Genomic DNA, 17,105 nt, shown 5'->3' with positions numbered 1-17,105 from the left:
CGCTCCCACCTTCTCCTCCTTCCCTGGGCTTCAATTTCTCCATCTGTGACCAGGACAGTATAAAGAGAAAAAGCCCTGGCTCCATCCCCGCTGTGGGTCCCGCCAGCACACGCCACGATTTGTCTTCTCAAAGCCTGCTCTGCCGGCACCCTCTGCTCCAGAACCCTTCATGACTCCCCATGGCCTTCAGGAGAAAGGCCTGGCATTCAAGGTCCCCCTCCCAGAGCAGGGCCAGAGTCTGCGCCTCCAGGCTTCCCGTCACCACCACACCCCTGCTTGTCCCATGGTGGTCAGGCCACTTCTTGCCTCTATGCCTTTGCTCAGGCTGGTCCCCAGCCCAACATGCCCTCCTCACCCCTTTTTCTCTCCCCACCCCCAACTTGCCCAGACCTCCACAGGCCAGGCCTAAATGCCACCTCCTCCAGGCAGCTCATGCTTCCTCCTCTGAGCTTCCTTGGGCCTGACCCTAAAGTGCTACTCGTGACCAGCACCATGGTAAGCATGTAGTTGGCTCTTACTGTTTGCAAAACGAACAAGGGACAGTTCTGGGATTGTCTCCCAGGCTCAGGGAGCACTGAGCTCAGGTGAGCGCTTCCTGAGTGCCAGGCCCAGGGCTCTGTGCTGCAGTGCCCCGACCCATGGAAACCTCACAACAGCCTGGTGAGGAAGGCATCATCATGCCCACTTTACAAATAGGATGACTGAGGGTGGAGGGCACTGGCTCGAGATCTCACAGCTCAGAGCAAGCACGGCAGGGTCCTGAACGTCAGAAACGCCATTAAAGGGACTTCCCTGGTGGCACGGTGTTTAAGAATCCGCCTGCCAAATGCAGGGGACACGGGTTCAAGCCCTGGTCCGGGAAGATCCCATATGCTGTGGAGCAACTAAGCCCGTGCACCACAACTACTGAGCCTGCGCTCTAAAGCCCGTGAGCCACGACTACTGAGCCTGTGTGCCACAACTACTGAAGCTGCGCTCCTAGAGCCCGTGCTCCACAACAGGAGAAGCCACCGCAATGAGAAGCCCACGCACCACAATAAAGACCCAACACAGACAAAAAAAAAAAAGCCATTAAAGTGTGTCCCACCCCTCCCCATACACACATGCTTTCATTTAGGGCTGTCATTTGTCCCTGAAGGATTTTCCAACCATGGAGGGGACAGACAGAAAGTGGCCCTCTGCCTGCCCCCTGTCCTCTCTGGGCCCTGAGACCTCAGCCCCAGCTGCCATGCTGTGCCACTTTTGGAGTGTTCCTCCCTTATCCTGGGCCTCAGGTTCCCTGCCAGCCGGGTGTCACACTTATGTAAGCCACCTTTGGTGCCTGATGAGACCTGTTCAAATTCCAGCTCCACCATCTTCTTGGGCCAATAATCTCATCTCAGCAGGCCTCTGTCTGCTCATCTGCAAAATGGGAACAGTGAGTACATGGAGCCGAGTTCCACATGAAGCACCTTGGCCAGGCCTGGCCCCTGAAAGTTCCCCTTGGTGGGCTGTTGGGGTGATTCTTTTCATCTGCCCCCTGGGGGCTGCCAGATGCACCCCACCAGCCAGCGCTGGAGAGGGTGGGATGGGAGGGTGGGGTGTGTGGGGAGACGAGCCTGGAGCCTGGGTCCTCCCACCCCACTGCCTCCCACACGCCCCAGGGCCCCCCACCCAGCGACAAAGCCCGTGGCACTTCCTCTCCCCGCCTGGCAGGCCGCCTGGCCCGGCCCCTTGTCTAAGGAAGCGCATTTCCTGCCTCCCCGAGCCAGGCTAGATGAGCCGGGAGCTCCGCACTGCTGACGCTCAGACCCCAGCCTCCATCCGCATCCACAGGCCGTGACTGCCGCCGCCGTCCACAGGAGCCCCGCAGCCCCTTCCCGCTCAGCCCTTGGTCAACGACCCCCGGCCTGGCCCCGCGCCCCCGTGCCCACTTCTCCTGACCCCTCGGCCGCCACCTCAGAAGGCTGGAGAAGGGACGCCGTCGCTCCAGCTGCCTGCTCCCCTTGGGTCCCCGCGAGAGCCCACGCCGGCCCCGGCGCCCGCCTGCAGCCCTGCCCCTGGACACCGGCTAAGGCCCAGCGCACAGATCCCCGGGTGGACAGCATGGACCGCGGCACGTTCCCCCAGGCCGTCGCCCTGCTGCTGGCTGTCTGCAGCCTCGGTCCCACAAGTAGGTGTCCAGGGACCCAGGGTGGGGAGACTCGGCCCCCAGGGCACAGACCAGGCCCCAAGTGTTCCGGGCCTCCTCCGTGTGTCCCGAGCTCACGTCCAGTGGAGCTGTCCTGGGATGTTTGGACAGCCCAAGACAGATGCCACGGGGTGACCAACCATCCCGGTTTGGCAGGACGAAGATCTTTCAGCCCTAAAAGTCTCAGGCAAACAGGGATGAGTTATTTACCTTAACTCTGGCTACTCTGGCTTCTGCCCTCCCAGCTACGTCCAGTTTCTCCCCAAGAAGCCCAGGTCCCAGAGTGCTGTGCAGCCCCTGGAGACTCTCCTGCCCTCTCTGGGCCTTAAGTTTCTCATCTGAGGAACGTGTGGGATGGGAGGGTGTGCGGCCTCACAGTCAGATCGTGGGCTCTGGGTTCAAATCTCATGTCATTATTTCCTCGCAGTGTGATCTCGGCCTCTGAGCCGAGTGGGGATGGTAGGAGAACTCCCCTCGGGGCTGTTGGGAAAGTCGGTGGTGAGGCAATGCTTATAGAGAGAGGCAGGCTGGTTGTTTCTGTGTTGTTGTTGTTTTAGGATTAGTTTTAAATTCCTCTACCCTCACCTACCCCGGGATCTGTGAATGGCTCCCGTAACCCTTCGGACGCGGCGCTCTCTCTGCTTCTACCCAATTCTCTACTCCTCAAAAAGAGTACAAGATGCGGGCACGGGCCCAGACTAGGTGTCCTGCGGAGGCTCCTCAGCCTGGGGGCTTCTCCAGGTGGTCTTGGCCTCTGCTGTCTTCTGAAATGAGCAGATGAGGGGCAGTGAGGAGCCAGGGACTCCCAGCCCCTCGTCCCACTCACTGTGGGCCTCACTGTGCCCTGCCCCTCATCTGCCTAGAGCCCCAGGACAGCCCTGTGGACACCCCTTCACCTCTGGCACATCCAGGACCTCCTTAAAGGATCGGGGGTGGGGGGTGAGCATGGGAACAGCGGCCACCCCCTCCCCACCCTACCCTAACCCGCAGCATTTGCAAGTCCCTAACCCTTGATCTCTAAAGCTCTTACCACTGCCTCACTGATAGACAGGAATGAGTCTCAGACATTAAGTGACCCAGCAGGGATTTGCCCCAGGCCTGGGCCTCCCTTGAGCGCTTGCTCCTGACCACGGGTGATACGGCGACCCCTCTTGATACAGCTCCTAGTCACCCTGCAAGACTGCGCCCTTTATTGCCCCATTTTACAGGAGGGGAAGTGGAGGCTGTGACCCGCTAAGTTCACACAGCTCAGACAGAAGCCCTACCTGAGCTCCACGATAGGCCCCCAGGCCACCCTGCCTTTCTCCCACCTCCCCCCACATTCTAGCTTGATAACACTCTCTTCCTCTAGGTCATCAGAGAAAGATCCTCGAAGCTCTTTAGGGCCTGGTTTTATAGGATCGAAGGCACTGGTGTGCTGGCGAATAATGAACAGCCGAGTGGGGGGTGGGGTGGGGTAACGTTTGTCAATATCCATGGTGTAAATGTTCCCACAGGGCTGATTTCAAGCTATCAACTCAGCAGACTCAGAGTTGGGGCGGGTGCACAGTAATAAACCTTTATCTACTATTTCCACCACACAGATATTACAGACGTAGATAACCTCAAGAGCACAGATAATACAAAAGGGAATAAAATAATTAGGGAGTAATGAGTTTTGATATTTATTAACTTTTAAATATATATAATTTATTTAATTGTAAGCTTATAAAATTTAATTTTTAATAATGGCTGTGTTTAAGAGCCAACTGGAAAAACTCCTGAAAATGTATCAATCTGCTTCTGTGAGCAGGTACTAGCACCCAGTGATCATAGGGCTCAAGGGCATGCCAAAGCATCCAGCCCAGCTCATCTTCAGTCTGGGAAACTGAGGCCCATGGAGGGCAGATGAGGACCAGGGCCAGGTTGTGGAAGCCAGATCTCCACGCCAGGGGAGGGGGTGGGAGTGCTAGTGACCGAGGCATCCTCATTCAAGCTGGGGGGGGGGGGGTCAAAATGGGATGAAAACATGTCCCAAACGAGTCCAGCCTTCTGGGAACACAGCTTGGCAGAATCTTTCAAAACCATAACTCGTGTAACAGACTTACCTTCAGAAGTCAACCCCGTGGAGTTACTTGACCAACTCTGTAAAGATGTGTGGTCCGTAGGTACCTGTAACAAAAACCGCACAACTGGAAACCACCCAGTGTCTGCCAGCCTGGGCCCTATGAAGTGGTTGACTATGCAGTGGAACCCTACACAGCCGTTACCAAGAAAAAACTAGCTACAGATCTACATTGCTGTGGACGTATGTCTGGGACACATTGTCCGGTGTCCAAACATCAATGACTCCATTTCTGTAAGAATAAAATAGTAATAACACACAATATGCACAAAGAAAATCCCCATGTCACTCTTCTTTAGCACTGGGTTCCTCTAGAGGATTTTCATTTTCTAAGACACACATTTTTGTCATGTTGGAATTTTTTTTTTAATTGAAGTATAGTTGATTTACATGAATTTTTTTAAGAACAAATATGTAGAGATTTTTAAAAAGCGATTTAGCCATATATTCGCTTTAGTCCACTCCTCAAAGGAAACAGAAAAGAGGGGAAAAAATGACCTCCCCGACTCCTTTATTAGTATGGGTACTGTGAGCATGCTGGTGGATTGCTTACTAGTTTTTGTCTAGCTTTTTAAGGTAATTTTAATGCAGGTGGATCAAATTTGGAAATCTTGTGTACCCTTCTTATGTCCCAGAAGTTTTCTGTGTTGTCACGTGGACTCCATAACCATCCCATTGTGGTTCTAGAATAGTCTCTGCCTCAAACGTGCCATCTCATCGTTTGCCTAATGAATTCTTTATTGTTGAATACTTAGGTGGTTTCCCCTTTGGGGCCAGTTATAAATATCACTTCCATGCACGTTTTTGGTACATGCATCTTTTCCTGTATTTTGGAGTATTTCACTTGGATAGAGTCCCAGAAGTGGAGGTGCAGGGGATCGTGGCCCATGTTGGGTGGCTGGGATCAAAGAGTGTCTCCTAAGTGTGGATGAGCGTTCGCTGGAGGATGGGGTAGAGGTGAGACTTGGAGTCCCCTGTACTGCTGGCCACATGTGTGAGGGTCTGGGACTCCCTGGAGACGGGGCAGGACATGTCCTGCTAGGGATGCAGGACACAGAACACAAATATCCATCTCTTAGAGCCTGCACTGGGGCAGCTTCCCATTTGTCCGGAGGAAAGGGAGCCGTGTGAACCAGGAGACAGTGGGTCCCTGGGGACGGTGGGGGCATGACCATTAAGGTTCTCACTTCAGCCAGACAGACGGTGACACTAAGACCCAGAGGGAGAGAAAGAACTGATGTCTCTCTCATGCGCACAGATGGGTCAGTGATGGGCCCTCTGAGGACAGGCCTGGTCTATTTATTTGCTTGAGGACCTGACGAGGGATCTGGGCAAGAGGGAGGGACCACCTCTTCTGTGTCCCCAGTGCATCAGGCAGCCCTTTGTCTCTATACCCAGGTTACAGACGAAGAAATCAAGCCTCGGGACAAGTGACAGGTCCAGGCTTCTTTTCTTCAACCCAGGTTCTTTTCTCTGCCTCTTTGGTGGCCTGGGTGGGTGTGGAAGGCTTGGAGCGCTGATTGCCCTGGCTCCGGAGCAACCTCCCCCTTCTAGCTCCAGCTTTGGGGCCTCAGCCCTGGAGGCTGAACACGACCCTCAGCCCTGGAGGCTGAACACGACCCTCAGCCCTGGAGGCTGAACACGACCCTCAGCCCTGGAGGCTGAACACGACCCTCAGCCCTGGAGTCTGAACACGACCCTCATCCAAGGCTGAGCTGACCTCAATACCTGTGACGGGGTGGGGGTGAATGCCAGACACTGCTCTAGGCTTGTTTTGTGTACCATCAGACTTAACCTTCACAACAGCCCAATGAAACTGACACTCCTGTTACCCCCATTTTAAAGCTGAGAAGACTGGGGCACTGACAGGTGGAGGAATTTGCCCGAGTAACACAGCTCAGAAATGAGCAGCTGGGGCTCGGGCCCTGGACCTAACCATACACCGCAGTGCCTTAGGGAAGACGTTGAGGCTCTCTCTGTTGCCAGCTCCTCTCACCCCACGCATTAGGTTTCTTTCCTACACCTGCAGTGGCCCTCCCACCTAGAGCACAACTGGATGGGTTCTTTTGTTTTTTAAGATTTTTTTCATGTGGACCTTTTTTAAAGTCTTTATTGAATTTGTTACAATATTGCTTCTGTTTTACGTTTTGGTTTTTTGGCCACGAGGCATGTGGGATCTTAGCTCCCCGACCAGGGATCGAATGCGCACCACCTGCATTGGAAGGCGAAGTCTTAACCGCTGGACCACCAGGGAAGTCCCTGGATGGGTTCTGATGAGAAGATTTTCACAACAGGGTTTTAAAGGATGAATAGGAATTGAAGAGAAGTGGTCAAATAAAGGAAGACTATTAAAAAAAATAAAAAAATAAAAAAAAAATAAAAATAAAAATAAAAAAAAATAAAAAAAAAAAAAAGGAAGACTATTAGTCTGGGAAAGGGCATGGCAAGGGCAAGGAGCAAGGTGTGTTTGAAGGAAAAGTTCACTTCTCCCCACTGCTGGACATAAATAACCGTGATGGCGGTTGCCAGCTCCTCACACATCAGGACCCTGCTTGGCCCTGTGCATGTGTCAATTTACCAATATTCTCACCAATTCGTTGAGGAAGGTATTTTGATTATCACCATCCCCATTTTACAGATAATAGCACTGAGGCATGGAAAGGAAGCTGGCAGGTAGCAGAATCAGGATCTGAACCTTCAGCATCTATCAGATCCCCGCACTTATTTAACTCCACTCCAGGTTATGGAGTATGGCCTTAGCCTGCAGACATCGGGCAGCCGGAGACAGACTATGGAAAAGAGTGTTGAGGTCTCACTGGTGGCCAGGCCCAGGGGCAGTGGTTGGGCTGGACACAGGGAAATCTCTGAGGCCACGACTGATCCCTGAAAGGAGCAAAGGGTGGCTGGGTAGCTGAAGAAGAGGAAAAGCAGAAAATATCCTTGTCAAAGAGGATTGGCCCTGCTTTCATGAAATAATCACAGCTACTGTGTCCAGAACACTTACTGGGTACCAGGCTCTGTACATGGGTTACCTCATGCAGCTGTTACATAGCCTGCAAAGTGGGTGCTGGGCGCTAAGGCTGGATTGTCTGGGTTCCAATAGGGGCCCTGCCACTTAACAGCTGCGTGCCCTCAGGCAAATTCTTGCACCTCCCTAATCTTCAGTTCCCCCTTGTGTCGAATGGTTATAATAACTGCACCTACCTTGTAGGGCTGCTATGAGCATCAAATGAATGAACCCACATAAAGCCACAAAACAGTACCTGGAGCCCAGTAAGCATGATGGAAACTGTTTTGCAAATGGGGAAACTGAGGCTCAGAGAAGTTAGGCTTTTGCTCAAGGTGACCAGCTTTTTTTTTTTTTTTTTTAATTATTTATTTATTTTTGGCTGCGTTGGGTCTTCGTTGCCACGCGCGGGCTTTTTCCTAGTTGCAGCGAGCGGGGGCTACTCTCCGTTGTGGTGCAAGGGCTTCTCATTGTGGTGGTTTCTCTTGTTGTGGAGCACGGGCTCTAGGCGCGTGGACTTCAGTAGTTGTGGCTCGCGGGCTCTAGAGCGCAGGCTCAGCAGTTGTGGCGCACGGGCTTAGTTGCTCCGCAGGCTGTGGGATCTTCCGGGACCAGGGCTCGAACCCGTGTCCCCTGCATTGGCAGGCGGATTCTTAACCACTGAGCCACCAGGGAAGCCCCAAGGTGACCAGCTTTTTTAAGAGGCAGAGCTGGGATTTCACTCAGACCATCCAGCTCCAGAGCTGGCTTTGCTTGACCATCATCCTCTTGGCCACCCAAGGTGCTGGGGGTGGCCATTTGGAAAGCCCCCAAGGTGGCTCTGTGCTTGTGGGTGGGGGAGGATAGGAAGGTGACAGAGGTGGAGAGGTGGCTCCCCAGTTGGTAGGTCTCTCACTCACCCGGTCACCCAGGGCCCCAGCGGCGCCTCCTCCAACCCAGGTCCCAGGAGCCCCAGAGTTTCCCTTGGTGCCAGGGGATTGTTTTCAGCTCTGTCTGGGCCCGCCTCTGGCTCCGGGAGACAGGCCCTGGGCGTCACACTCCCTCCTGTCTCCCCATTCTCGTCTGCGGAGTGGGGGCGGCCAGGACTCGAAAAGGCCCCAAAATAAATGGACCTCTTATCTGATCTCCCAGCCTGGCCTGTTATCTGATCATTACATAATGGCTAGGCCTGTGGCCTCTCCCGCTGGCTGACGCGCTGACGGCATGGAGGAGGTGGCCCCAGGGGGCCCCAGCAATCGGGGAGGAAGTGGGGTTCCTGGAAGTCTGGGGAGGGGGCAGGGAAAGTCCGAAGGGAAGGAGGAAAGCGCTGCACTAATCTGCAAGCCAGACCCTGGGTCGCGTGGGGAGAGGTAGGTCCGAGCCCGGCCCGGTCAGCCACGTGTGCTGTGAATCTGGCACATCGCATGTCTCCGGGCCTCGGTCTCCCCATCTGTACAGGAGGACTAAGTAACAGCCAAGAAGTCTGTCTTCACTATCAGGGACAGGGAGAGCCTGAGGGGCTTGGTGGGTCCCAAGGGGGTGGGGGGAATCAGCAGCAGATGGAGCCAGCCCTGAGTCTACCTGAGCCTGAGACATCAGTGACCTCCCTCACAGAGGCCCCTCACCTGCAGGCCACCCTTTCCCACCACATCACCACCCCCCAGGACAGTCACTTCTTCTCCCGTGGCTGAAGCCAATCAAAGAACTGTGATAAAAAGAACTGCCATACACCCTATCTCACCTCTGTGGGTTGTGTGGGTTCTATTCTTACTGTCCTTTTACTGACGAGGAAACCAAAGCCCAAAGTGAAATAGTTCGCCAAAGCAGCATCAGTTAGTAAGTGTTGGGCCTGAGATTCAAACCCAGGTCGGCCTGGCTCCGGGGACCTTGCTTTTAGTGAAAATGCCCTATAATGCAGGCACTCTGGCGTCCCTGGCACACAGGACGGGGCCAGGGTGAGGACTTACAAGCCAAGTGTCCTTGTCCCGGATTTATCCTTCCCAAGGTGTTGCCGGCGGGTGGTGTGGCTATGGCTGGGGTGGCCGTCTGCCGTCCTTCTCTGACCCCTGGGGGTCCTGAGCCAACGAGGCGGTGGAAGGAGGCCGGGTTAGGCCAAAGACAGCCCAATGGCCCGGGATTCAGAAGAAGCCTCCCTCCCCCCTCCTCTGAGCTGGCGTCGGCTGGACGTGCGGCCAGGCCCTCCGCGCCCATCTTTGATCTCCAAGAAAACAGGAAGTGAGCGCGACAAGATGGAGACACAAACTTCCAAACAGTCTCCCCTTCTCTGTCCTCCTTCCCTCCTCCGGAGCCCCCCCTTCCCCGGCACATTCCTCAGGACGAGGTGTAGGGGCCTCATTTCCTCTTCCTCCTCTGCTGGGTCAGGGTGAAATTCCACTCCCTTCCCCCAGGACCTGCGCTTCCGGGCAGCAGGCTCTGCAGCCTACGCCGGCAGCTGCCCTCTGAACCTGGCCTCACTCTGTCCATCGGGGCCAGGAGACTCTCAACCCTCCTTGGCCCGTTCCTCCCGGCCTCCTTGAGGCATAAGAGGGGAATTTTTGTCTCCTGATCCTTTGGAGTGGACCAGCCCAGAGGCTTGGATGTGGGCACAGGTGGATCCTGCCACACATTTAGGGTTGCCAGATGTAGCAAATGAAAATTTAGGATGCCCAGTTTAAATTTTAATTTCGGATAAACCGTGGAAAAATTTTTAGTATAAGTATATCCCACGCAAAGTTTGGGATATACTTATTCTTTAAAAAATATTCATTTTTTTATTTATTCAGATTTAACTGGGTGTCTTGCATTTTATCTGTCAACCCGACACCTACTAGCACTGTGACCTCAGGCAAGAGACTTTGCATTTCTGAGGTTCAGTTTCTTCATCTGTGGAATGGGTATAATGATATCCACCTTGCAGGGTAGCTCTGAAGATGCAATAAAGCCCTTCACCAGTGCCAAGCACCCAGTAGGCATTTGGAAAGTGGGAGCAATTGTCACCATGTTGCTCTTAACTGGCCCACTCTCTGGCTGTGCTTTCCCAACAGGTCTTGCAGAAACAGTCTACTGCGACCTACAGCCTGTGGACCCACAGGTGACATACATCACAAGCCAGGTTTCTGAGGGCTGCGTGGCTCAGAGCCCCAATGCTACCCTGGAAGTCCACATCCTCTTCTTGGAGTTCCTAAAGGTGAGTGCCTGATGGCAGGGTCAGGTGGGGACCCAGCAGATGGCCCAGGGCTGATGAGATGAGGGGAACCTTTCCTTGTGGCTGTCCCTGGGACAGTGGACTGAGTCCTCACCAGGGCCCCTGCCAGGAGTGTGACATCGGCATCTCATCTCACAGGGCCTGTAAGGGGTGGCATTTCTGGGGCAATCTTCTGGATGCCCACACAAGACCCTGGTGGAAAGGGCTGTGTTTGGCCGGCAGTGGAGTGGAGAAGAGCCGGGCGAGCTGTCATTCATGTACCTCCGTGATGGGGAGCTCACTGTTTCTCAGTGACACGGCTCTGCTCTAGGCAGCTTTGACCTTGAGACAGTGCTTCCCTCAGTTGAGCGCAAATCTCCCTCCCTGGAATGTCACTCATCGAACATCTGTGACCCGGCCAGGCAGCCCCCCAGAGACTGGAAGCCGGTGACGTCACCTCGGAGACCATTCTCCCCACACCAAGAAGGTCCATCATGAGTTTGTCTAAGTCCCTCTTGATAATAATAACATGTTTATTGAGCACTTACTATGTGCTAGGTACTGTGCTAGGCCTGGTAAGTACCAGGAACAGAGCTAAGCACCTTTCGTGTATTAAACCTCCTGAGGGCCCATCTGTCAGGGTCTGTTTCCCCACTTTTCGGAGGAGAAACCTGTGGCTGGCTGAGAGAGGTGAAGCGACATGCCCGAGGCCAGAGTTCACTAGATCCCTGAGACTCCAAGCTAGGCCGTCACCTGGGTCTCCAGTGGATCTCAGTGTTCAGCCGGCGCCTGGCCTGCCCGGGCTGGCAACCACACCTGGCCAACGCGGCCTCAGGTCCTGATAGCGATTTAGTGGTGTCAGCTCAGGATGAACTTGTGGCCCCCGAAACTGTTAGGTTGCCCTGCATTTGTGCAGTGATAAGACAGTGCCAAGACCACCAATATCGGGGGGGCCTGCTCCCCACCACCCTGCCTGCCACCAGGACTGTGGGTCTCGATAATCCCCAAGCCGAAGATAGCGCCAAACACACGTTGTGTGGTTTCCATAGCCATTGTAATTTTTTTCAAGTTTGGTAATGATATGTAAAGTGAGATTGCCCTCTGTAAGTTCATTATGTGTGTTCGGATGTTCAGGTCTCTGTGCCTCGCCTGGGTGGCACTGGGACGCCCCCAGCCCCAATCACTCAACAGTGGGCCAGTGTCAGAGAAGGCTCCTGGCCAAGCACCCAGGTCTATTGGACACAGATATGTAGACAGACAGCCAGGACCCAGATGATTGGTGCTTTCTCGGGGAGCGCGGGGCAGGGGTAGGTCAGCTGCTATGGGATTAGGCCGGGCTTCGTGGAGGAAGCAGGAACACTAAGAACGGCCAGAGTTCACGGAATGAAGGAGGCCGTGGGGAAGAGCAGAGGATAGAGTGAACGCACAGGCAGGAAAGTGGGACTCAGTTGAGGCCAGCGTGTGATTCACTGCGTCGTGAGCTTACAGTTCACCTCGGGGCAGGGCTGGGGAGATGGACAAGCCCCCATCGCCGTAGTAAGGGGTTCGGTCTTTATCCTGTGGGCAGTGACTGTCATTGGAGGGTTTTTAGGGGCATGACAGGGTGCTGCTGTAATATGTCATCCTAGAGCTCATGACCACAGAATCTCCCTGTCACACTCTGCCTCTTCCAGAGAACTCAGTCCATGGAGTGTCCGGCTTTTAACTCAAGGAGTCAGGCTGCAGCCTCCAGGACCGCTGGGCCTGTTTGTTTGAGGGGGTGATGGAGAGAGCTGGGGTTCAGGAGATGGGGGCTCCAGTCCTGGACCCGTCACTGGCCAGCACCTCGTATCGTGCCTGGCATGCAGAAGGGACTCCTTCTCCCCACGCTCCGATAGACACACACTTCCTGGGCTAAGGGACCCACCAAAGAATCACGGAGTAGCAGAAGCTGGCCCAGGGCCTGGAGGATACCAACGACTGTTTGTTGAATGTATGAATGAATGAATGCATGAAAGAATGAATGCACTGCCATGTGACCTTGAGGCCAGGGTTAAGAGCATGGGCTCTGGAGCCAGACAGTCTTCGAATTGAACCTTACCCCCCACCACTTACAGGGGCACGACCTTGGGCCACCTCTCCAAGCCTTGGTTTTCCCTGGGAAACATGGAGATGATAATCATACCTAGCTCACAGGGGGCTGTGAGAATCCAGTGGGGTCGCACAGGCAAAATACTGAGCTCGGGCCTGCCCAGAGCCACTCTCGATGTTCAGTAGCTCTGCCTGTTGTTATTATAACGTCTCCTCTGTGGGCTCCGTGTCTCCCCCGTCAATACCCTCATTCGGCTGAGCACGCTACAGTGTGCAGCACATCTTCACGTCAGTCAACTAATTTGATCCTCATAGGTTGTTGCTACGAGGCGGCTGAAACAGGGACTGTGAATCCATTTGCAAAGGGGGCAGCTGAGGTCTAGCCTGACGGAGCTGGGTGCTCCTGGCCTTCTGGCCCCAAGGGTCGAGCCCATGATCCCACCAGATCTACTATCGTGACAGCGAAAGACCCGTGGCTCCCCTGGGAGACATCTTCCTCCCCAGGCGGCCCCCAAGAAGGGGGTCTACAGCCCAACAGCCGGGTGCCTGCTCTCTGCCCAGCCTGTGTTGGGCATTGATGGTGCAGAGAGAAAGCAGATCTGGTCCTTGCCCTTGAGCCACTCGCAGGGGAGGCAGAGGTGGGCATGGGCATCCCTGGCACCAAGTGATGGACTCGGCAGCTGGGGAAGGGGATGCAGGCGCCTGCGGGCCCCGGGGGCATGAGCACTGAGTGTGGAGGGAAGGAGGCATTAGGGAAACAGCTCCCAGTGTCTAGCCAGACCCAGAGGGGAGTCACGGGCATTCCAGGCAGAAGGCACCGTGTGAGCAAAGGCCTAGAGGCAAGAAACACGAGCGGGCAGCGGTGGCGTGGGTGGCGACTGTCTCAGCAACCGGCCCAATCCCTCCCAACTTATGGCTGCCGCCTTCAAACCCTGGCACAGAGAAACAGCTTTCCCCTGCATCCCCGCGTGGCCTCTGAAGCCTCAGATTTCCTGTGGGTGGGCGGCAGATGAGTTGTGGCAGCCAAGAGCCTCGGGGAAGAGAGGTTCGGGGGTGTGTGTGTGTGTTGGGAGGGTTTGCAGACAGACGAGGGGGCCGCTGGGCAGGGGCTCTATCTTGCTGGGTCCCCGAAGGGCAGGCTGGAGCCTGGATTCCGGGAGGGGGCCCAGGGTCACATCCTGACCTGCGGAGACAGGAAACCGGCCTGGTGTCTCAGCAGTTCCCGTCAGGCCGACTACACTGATCTGCTGTCCTCCTAACAAACCCCAGGCAGCCAGAGCTGAGACAGCCGCTGATTCACCCCACTTCTGGGCAAACTCAGGGAACTGACGATGCCTTGCCCACCCCCAAGCACACGAACTCACGGGGCTCTGGCACCGACTCTTTCCTGGGGAGAGGGGCAGACAAGGCTGCTCGGGCAGAGGGAGGGCAGGGGGGCCACGGGTTCCCCCAGACCATCCTGGGAGGCTGTGAAGGGCTGTGGAAGGCAGTGCCACCCTCAGACCTGGGCAAGGGGCCCCTGCCTGGGACCCACAATTTGCAGCCCCTCTCTGGCCCTTTTCCAGTTGCATCTCCCCTGCCCCGGGTGGGGAATCTGCCGAAGGGACCTGCATCCCTCCCCTAGTCCCTACCCTGGGAACCCAGGACTCCAGAATTCCCTGCCCAAATGCGCTGGGCCTCCTCCCAGGGTTGGATGGGGCTCTTTCTTGTCCTTTCCTCTAGAAGGGGCACTGCATGGCTGGCATCAGCTCCCTTAGACCTGAAGGCTGGGTGAGGTGACTAAGGGTGGACATTGATGGTGCAGAGAGAAAGCAGACCTGGCCCCTGCCCTGGAGCCACTCCTGGGGGAGGCAGAGGTGGGCGTCAGCAGCCCTGGTACTGAGTGATGGACTCAGCAATGGGGGGCACAGGGGGCTGGGAGGAGTAAGCATGGCAGAGCTTGGGCATCCAGGATGGTTTTCCACACGTGTCCACGTGAAGAGAAGCAAGGTGGGCTGGGGCCAGGGGCTGTCATATATGTTCTTTTCCCAGGCCTTGCAGATGTTAGGGGCAAGCTTGGTGGAGGGGCATGGGCTGGGGGTCAGACAGACTGGACAGGGATTGCGTCTGCTCTCTCAGTGCTGTATCCCCAGTGTTCAGCTCAGGGTCAGTCCAGGTATTGGATGGATGGATGGATGGATGGATGGATCAGTGGGTGAATAACAGAAGGAAGGGGAAATATACGTGTGTATAAGCATTTGCTGATTGTCCATCCCCAAGAGGTTAGTGGTGTCACTGACTGTTTGGGGATGTTACTCTTGTTCTCTGCCAAGCTCCTTGATGACAGGGTTGTGCCTTCTTTCCTGTCCCCCTCTGACAGCATAGAAGCCCCAGGCTGGGCCCAGTGGTGGTCTCTCAGACAAATGAACTGGGGATGTGGGGAGAACATGGGCTGACCAGGGACCCTCAGCAGGGGAGAGTAGCATGCCTCTCCTGGGTGTTCTGGAAGTCCACTCTGTAGCCACCTGGCTGGAGACCATGACTCCCAGGTGCCAAACACTGGGAGCCCCAGGAGGCCGGATGGAATGTAGGGGCCACACAATACTAGAACATCACTGAGCCCAGCTCCTCCCCGCACAGATGGGGAGACTGAGGCCCGGAGAGGGGAAGCTGCAGGGCGGCGTGGCTGAAGTAGGTCCCAATTCCAGCTAACTGCTGCCCAGCTCTAACGCCAACCTCCTCAGCCCCCAAACCATGGCACTCCTCTGGATGAGCGGGCAGGGACGGAACCGGCGGCAGTGAAAGCCAATCTATCAATACTACCATGTATTTAGCTGGGCACTGGACAAGCCGCTTTGCAGGCAGAATCTCACTGAATCCTCACAAGTCTATGAAGTGGGTATATTGTTCAGCCCATTTTCCAGATCAGGAAGCCGAGGCCCAGAGAGAGGAAGTAACTGCCCAGGGTCACAAGCGAATGACTGAGCCCGGGTTTGAATTCAGGTCAGTCTGGCTTTGACCCCCTTCACCCGTTACCCTGCCTGCATGTGCCGTCTGAGTCTGCTAGGGTGGACAGAGGACGGCTGGCTCCAATCTGGCCGGCTCCAGTCTGGCCCTCGGAGTGGGGGGGCTGCAGGCAGCCCCGAGGCTCCACTCCTAGAAGAATTGCTGGAAGCGACTTTCTATAAGTGGCTACTAGCACTCAGGACCTCCTCACCGAAATCTCCCCTTCCCGCCACTGACTGCTGGGCCAACAATGGCATCTGTGGGGCACGGGCACAAAAATAGAAACATGGTCTCCCGCCCACTGGCTCAGGGAGGGGGCCGGGGCAGGCCCAGGCCGGCCCAGGTTGCAGAGCTGGGGGAGAGGGCTTGGCTGGCCTGCCCGCCTCGGCTGGGCTCCCAGAATTCCCAGGATGACATTGGGAAGACCGGGAGCTTGGGGTGGGGGGCAAGGCAGGCCCCTTTCTTTGCCTTTGGGCTCCAGGCTGGGAGGGAAGAGGGAAGTCGGTGTGTGAGTGGCCACGCTGATGAGTCAGGGCCATGGGATGGAAATGTTTGCTGTGGAAACCCTGACTGGGTTTTTCTGGTAACCAGCTGGCCTTCGGCTCGGCCCAGGGGCTCAGAGACCCCAGGGAGCCCAGCCAGACGAGTTTCCACATGGCTCGCTTGCTGTGTGGCCCTGGCCCCTGCCTGCCCCTCTTTGGGCCCCAGCCCCCAACTCTACAGGGAGGGACTTGGTGACAACTGAGTGGGGGGATTGGTATGTGAGCCCTGGGAGCACAGCCAGATGTCATGACAAATGTCACCAAGCTCCAGTCTCCTAACCCCCTCACCCTCAGCATGACCCGACCCTGACCTCTACTTCTCTTTTTTAACTTCCTTTATCCCCAGCCCCACCTGGTTTTGGTTCCCAACCCTGTCTTACTCCCATTTCACAGATGGGGAAACTGAGGCACAGAGAAACTGGGACAGTTGCAGAGCGGCAGCAGGAATGGATGTTCACAGGGCTCTTTCCTCCCAGCTCAGGGGCTGCGCTCCCAGTCGCTCTGTCACCTGCAGTGCTCTCGGCCTGCGGGTGTCCACCCAAGGGCAGAGGAGGGATCTCCTTGTCTGCAGCAGCCGTGGCACCTCCAAACCATGGGGCCCATCTATTCACCATGTATGGGCCTCAAGGTCTACTCCTCTGTCGGAGGACAGACAGATGGGGCTGGACAGGGATGAACTGTGAGGCAGTCTGGGGAGCGGCAGGGTTGAGAGGGAGGACACGGTCCAGGTGAGCTATCCAGGGGTCCAGGCACCCGCTCTGGCACCAGGCTGATGTGCACTGGGTGCCTGACTTCATCACTCACCTTGGCATGTGACCTCCCTGTCCCCGACAGCTGCATCTGTGAAATGGGAGAGTACCTGACCCTGCTTCATGAGAGCATGCACAACTTTCACAGCACAGGACCAGGCACAGATTAGGCTGAACCACGTGAAATTACTGATATTTGATTGTTGTTTCTTTAATAGCTTTATCGTGAAAACATTTGCCTGTTTAAAGTGTACAGTTGAGTGGTTTTTATCATATACACAGAGTTGTGCAATCATATTCGATTGTTCAAGCTAA

At 55.6% G+C, this 17,105-nt stretch overlaps 1 protein-coding gene and 1 long non-coding RNA gene across 2 annotated transcripts in view; one reads left to right on the top strand and one right to left on the bottom strand.

The window, feature by feature from the left end:
* The first annotated feature begins 1,732 nt into the window (after window positions 1-1,732).
* Window positions 1,733-17,105, top strand: part of ENG (endoglin) — a 29,822-nt gene continuing 14,449 nt past the window's right edge. Inside the window, exons 1-2 of the mRNA XM_059925689.1 lie at window positions 1,733-2,152; window positions 10,305-10,447. Of these exons, the coding sequence (XP_059781672.1) occupies window positions 2,086-2,152; window positions 10,305-10,447 (210 nt within the window). The 5' untranslated portion in view covers window positions 1,733-2,085. The remainder of the gene's footprint in view (window positions 2,153-10,304; window positions 10,448-17,105) is intronic.
* On the bottom strand, window positions 2,707-9,616 carry LOC132367391 (uncharacterized). Its single transcript, XR_009503773.1, has 3 exons — window positions 9,228-9,616; window positions 4,258-4,321; window positions 2,707-2,934 (listed from the first exon to the last, which is right to left on the bottom strand). It is a non-coding gene; the product is annotated as an uncharacterized LOC132367391 (long non-coding RNA).

Source organism: Balaenoptera ricei, chromosome 6, assembly GCF_028023285.1.
Source record: "Balaenoptera ricei isolate mBalRic1 chromosome 6, mBalRic1.hap2, whole genome shotgun sequence".
NCBI lineage: Eukaryota > Metazoa > Chordata > Mammalia > Artiodactyla > Balaenopteridae > Balaenoptera > Balaenoptera ricei.
The sequence above is the reverse complement of the archived record's forward strand: the minus strand, read 5'-3'. Positions and strand labels throughout refer to the sequence as shown.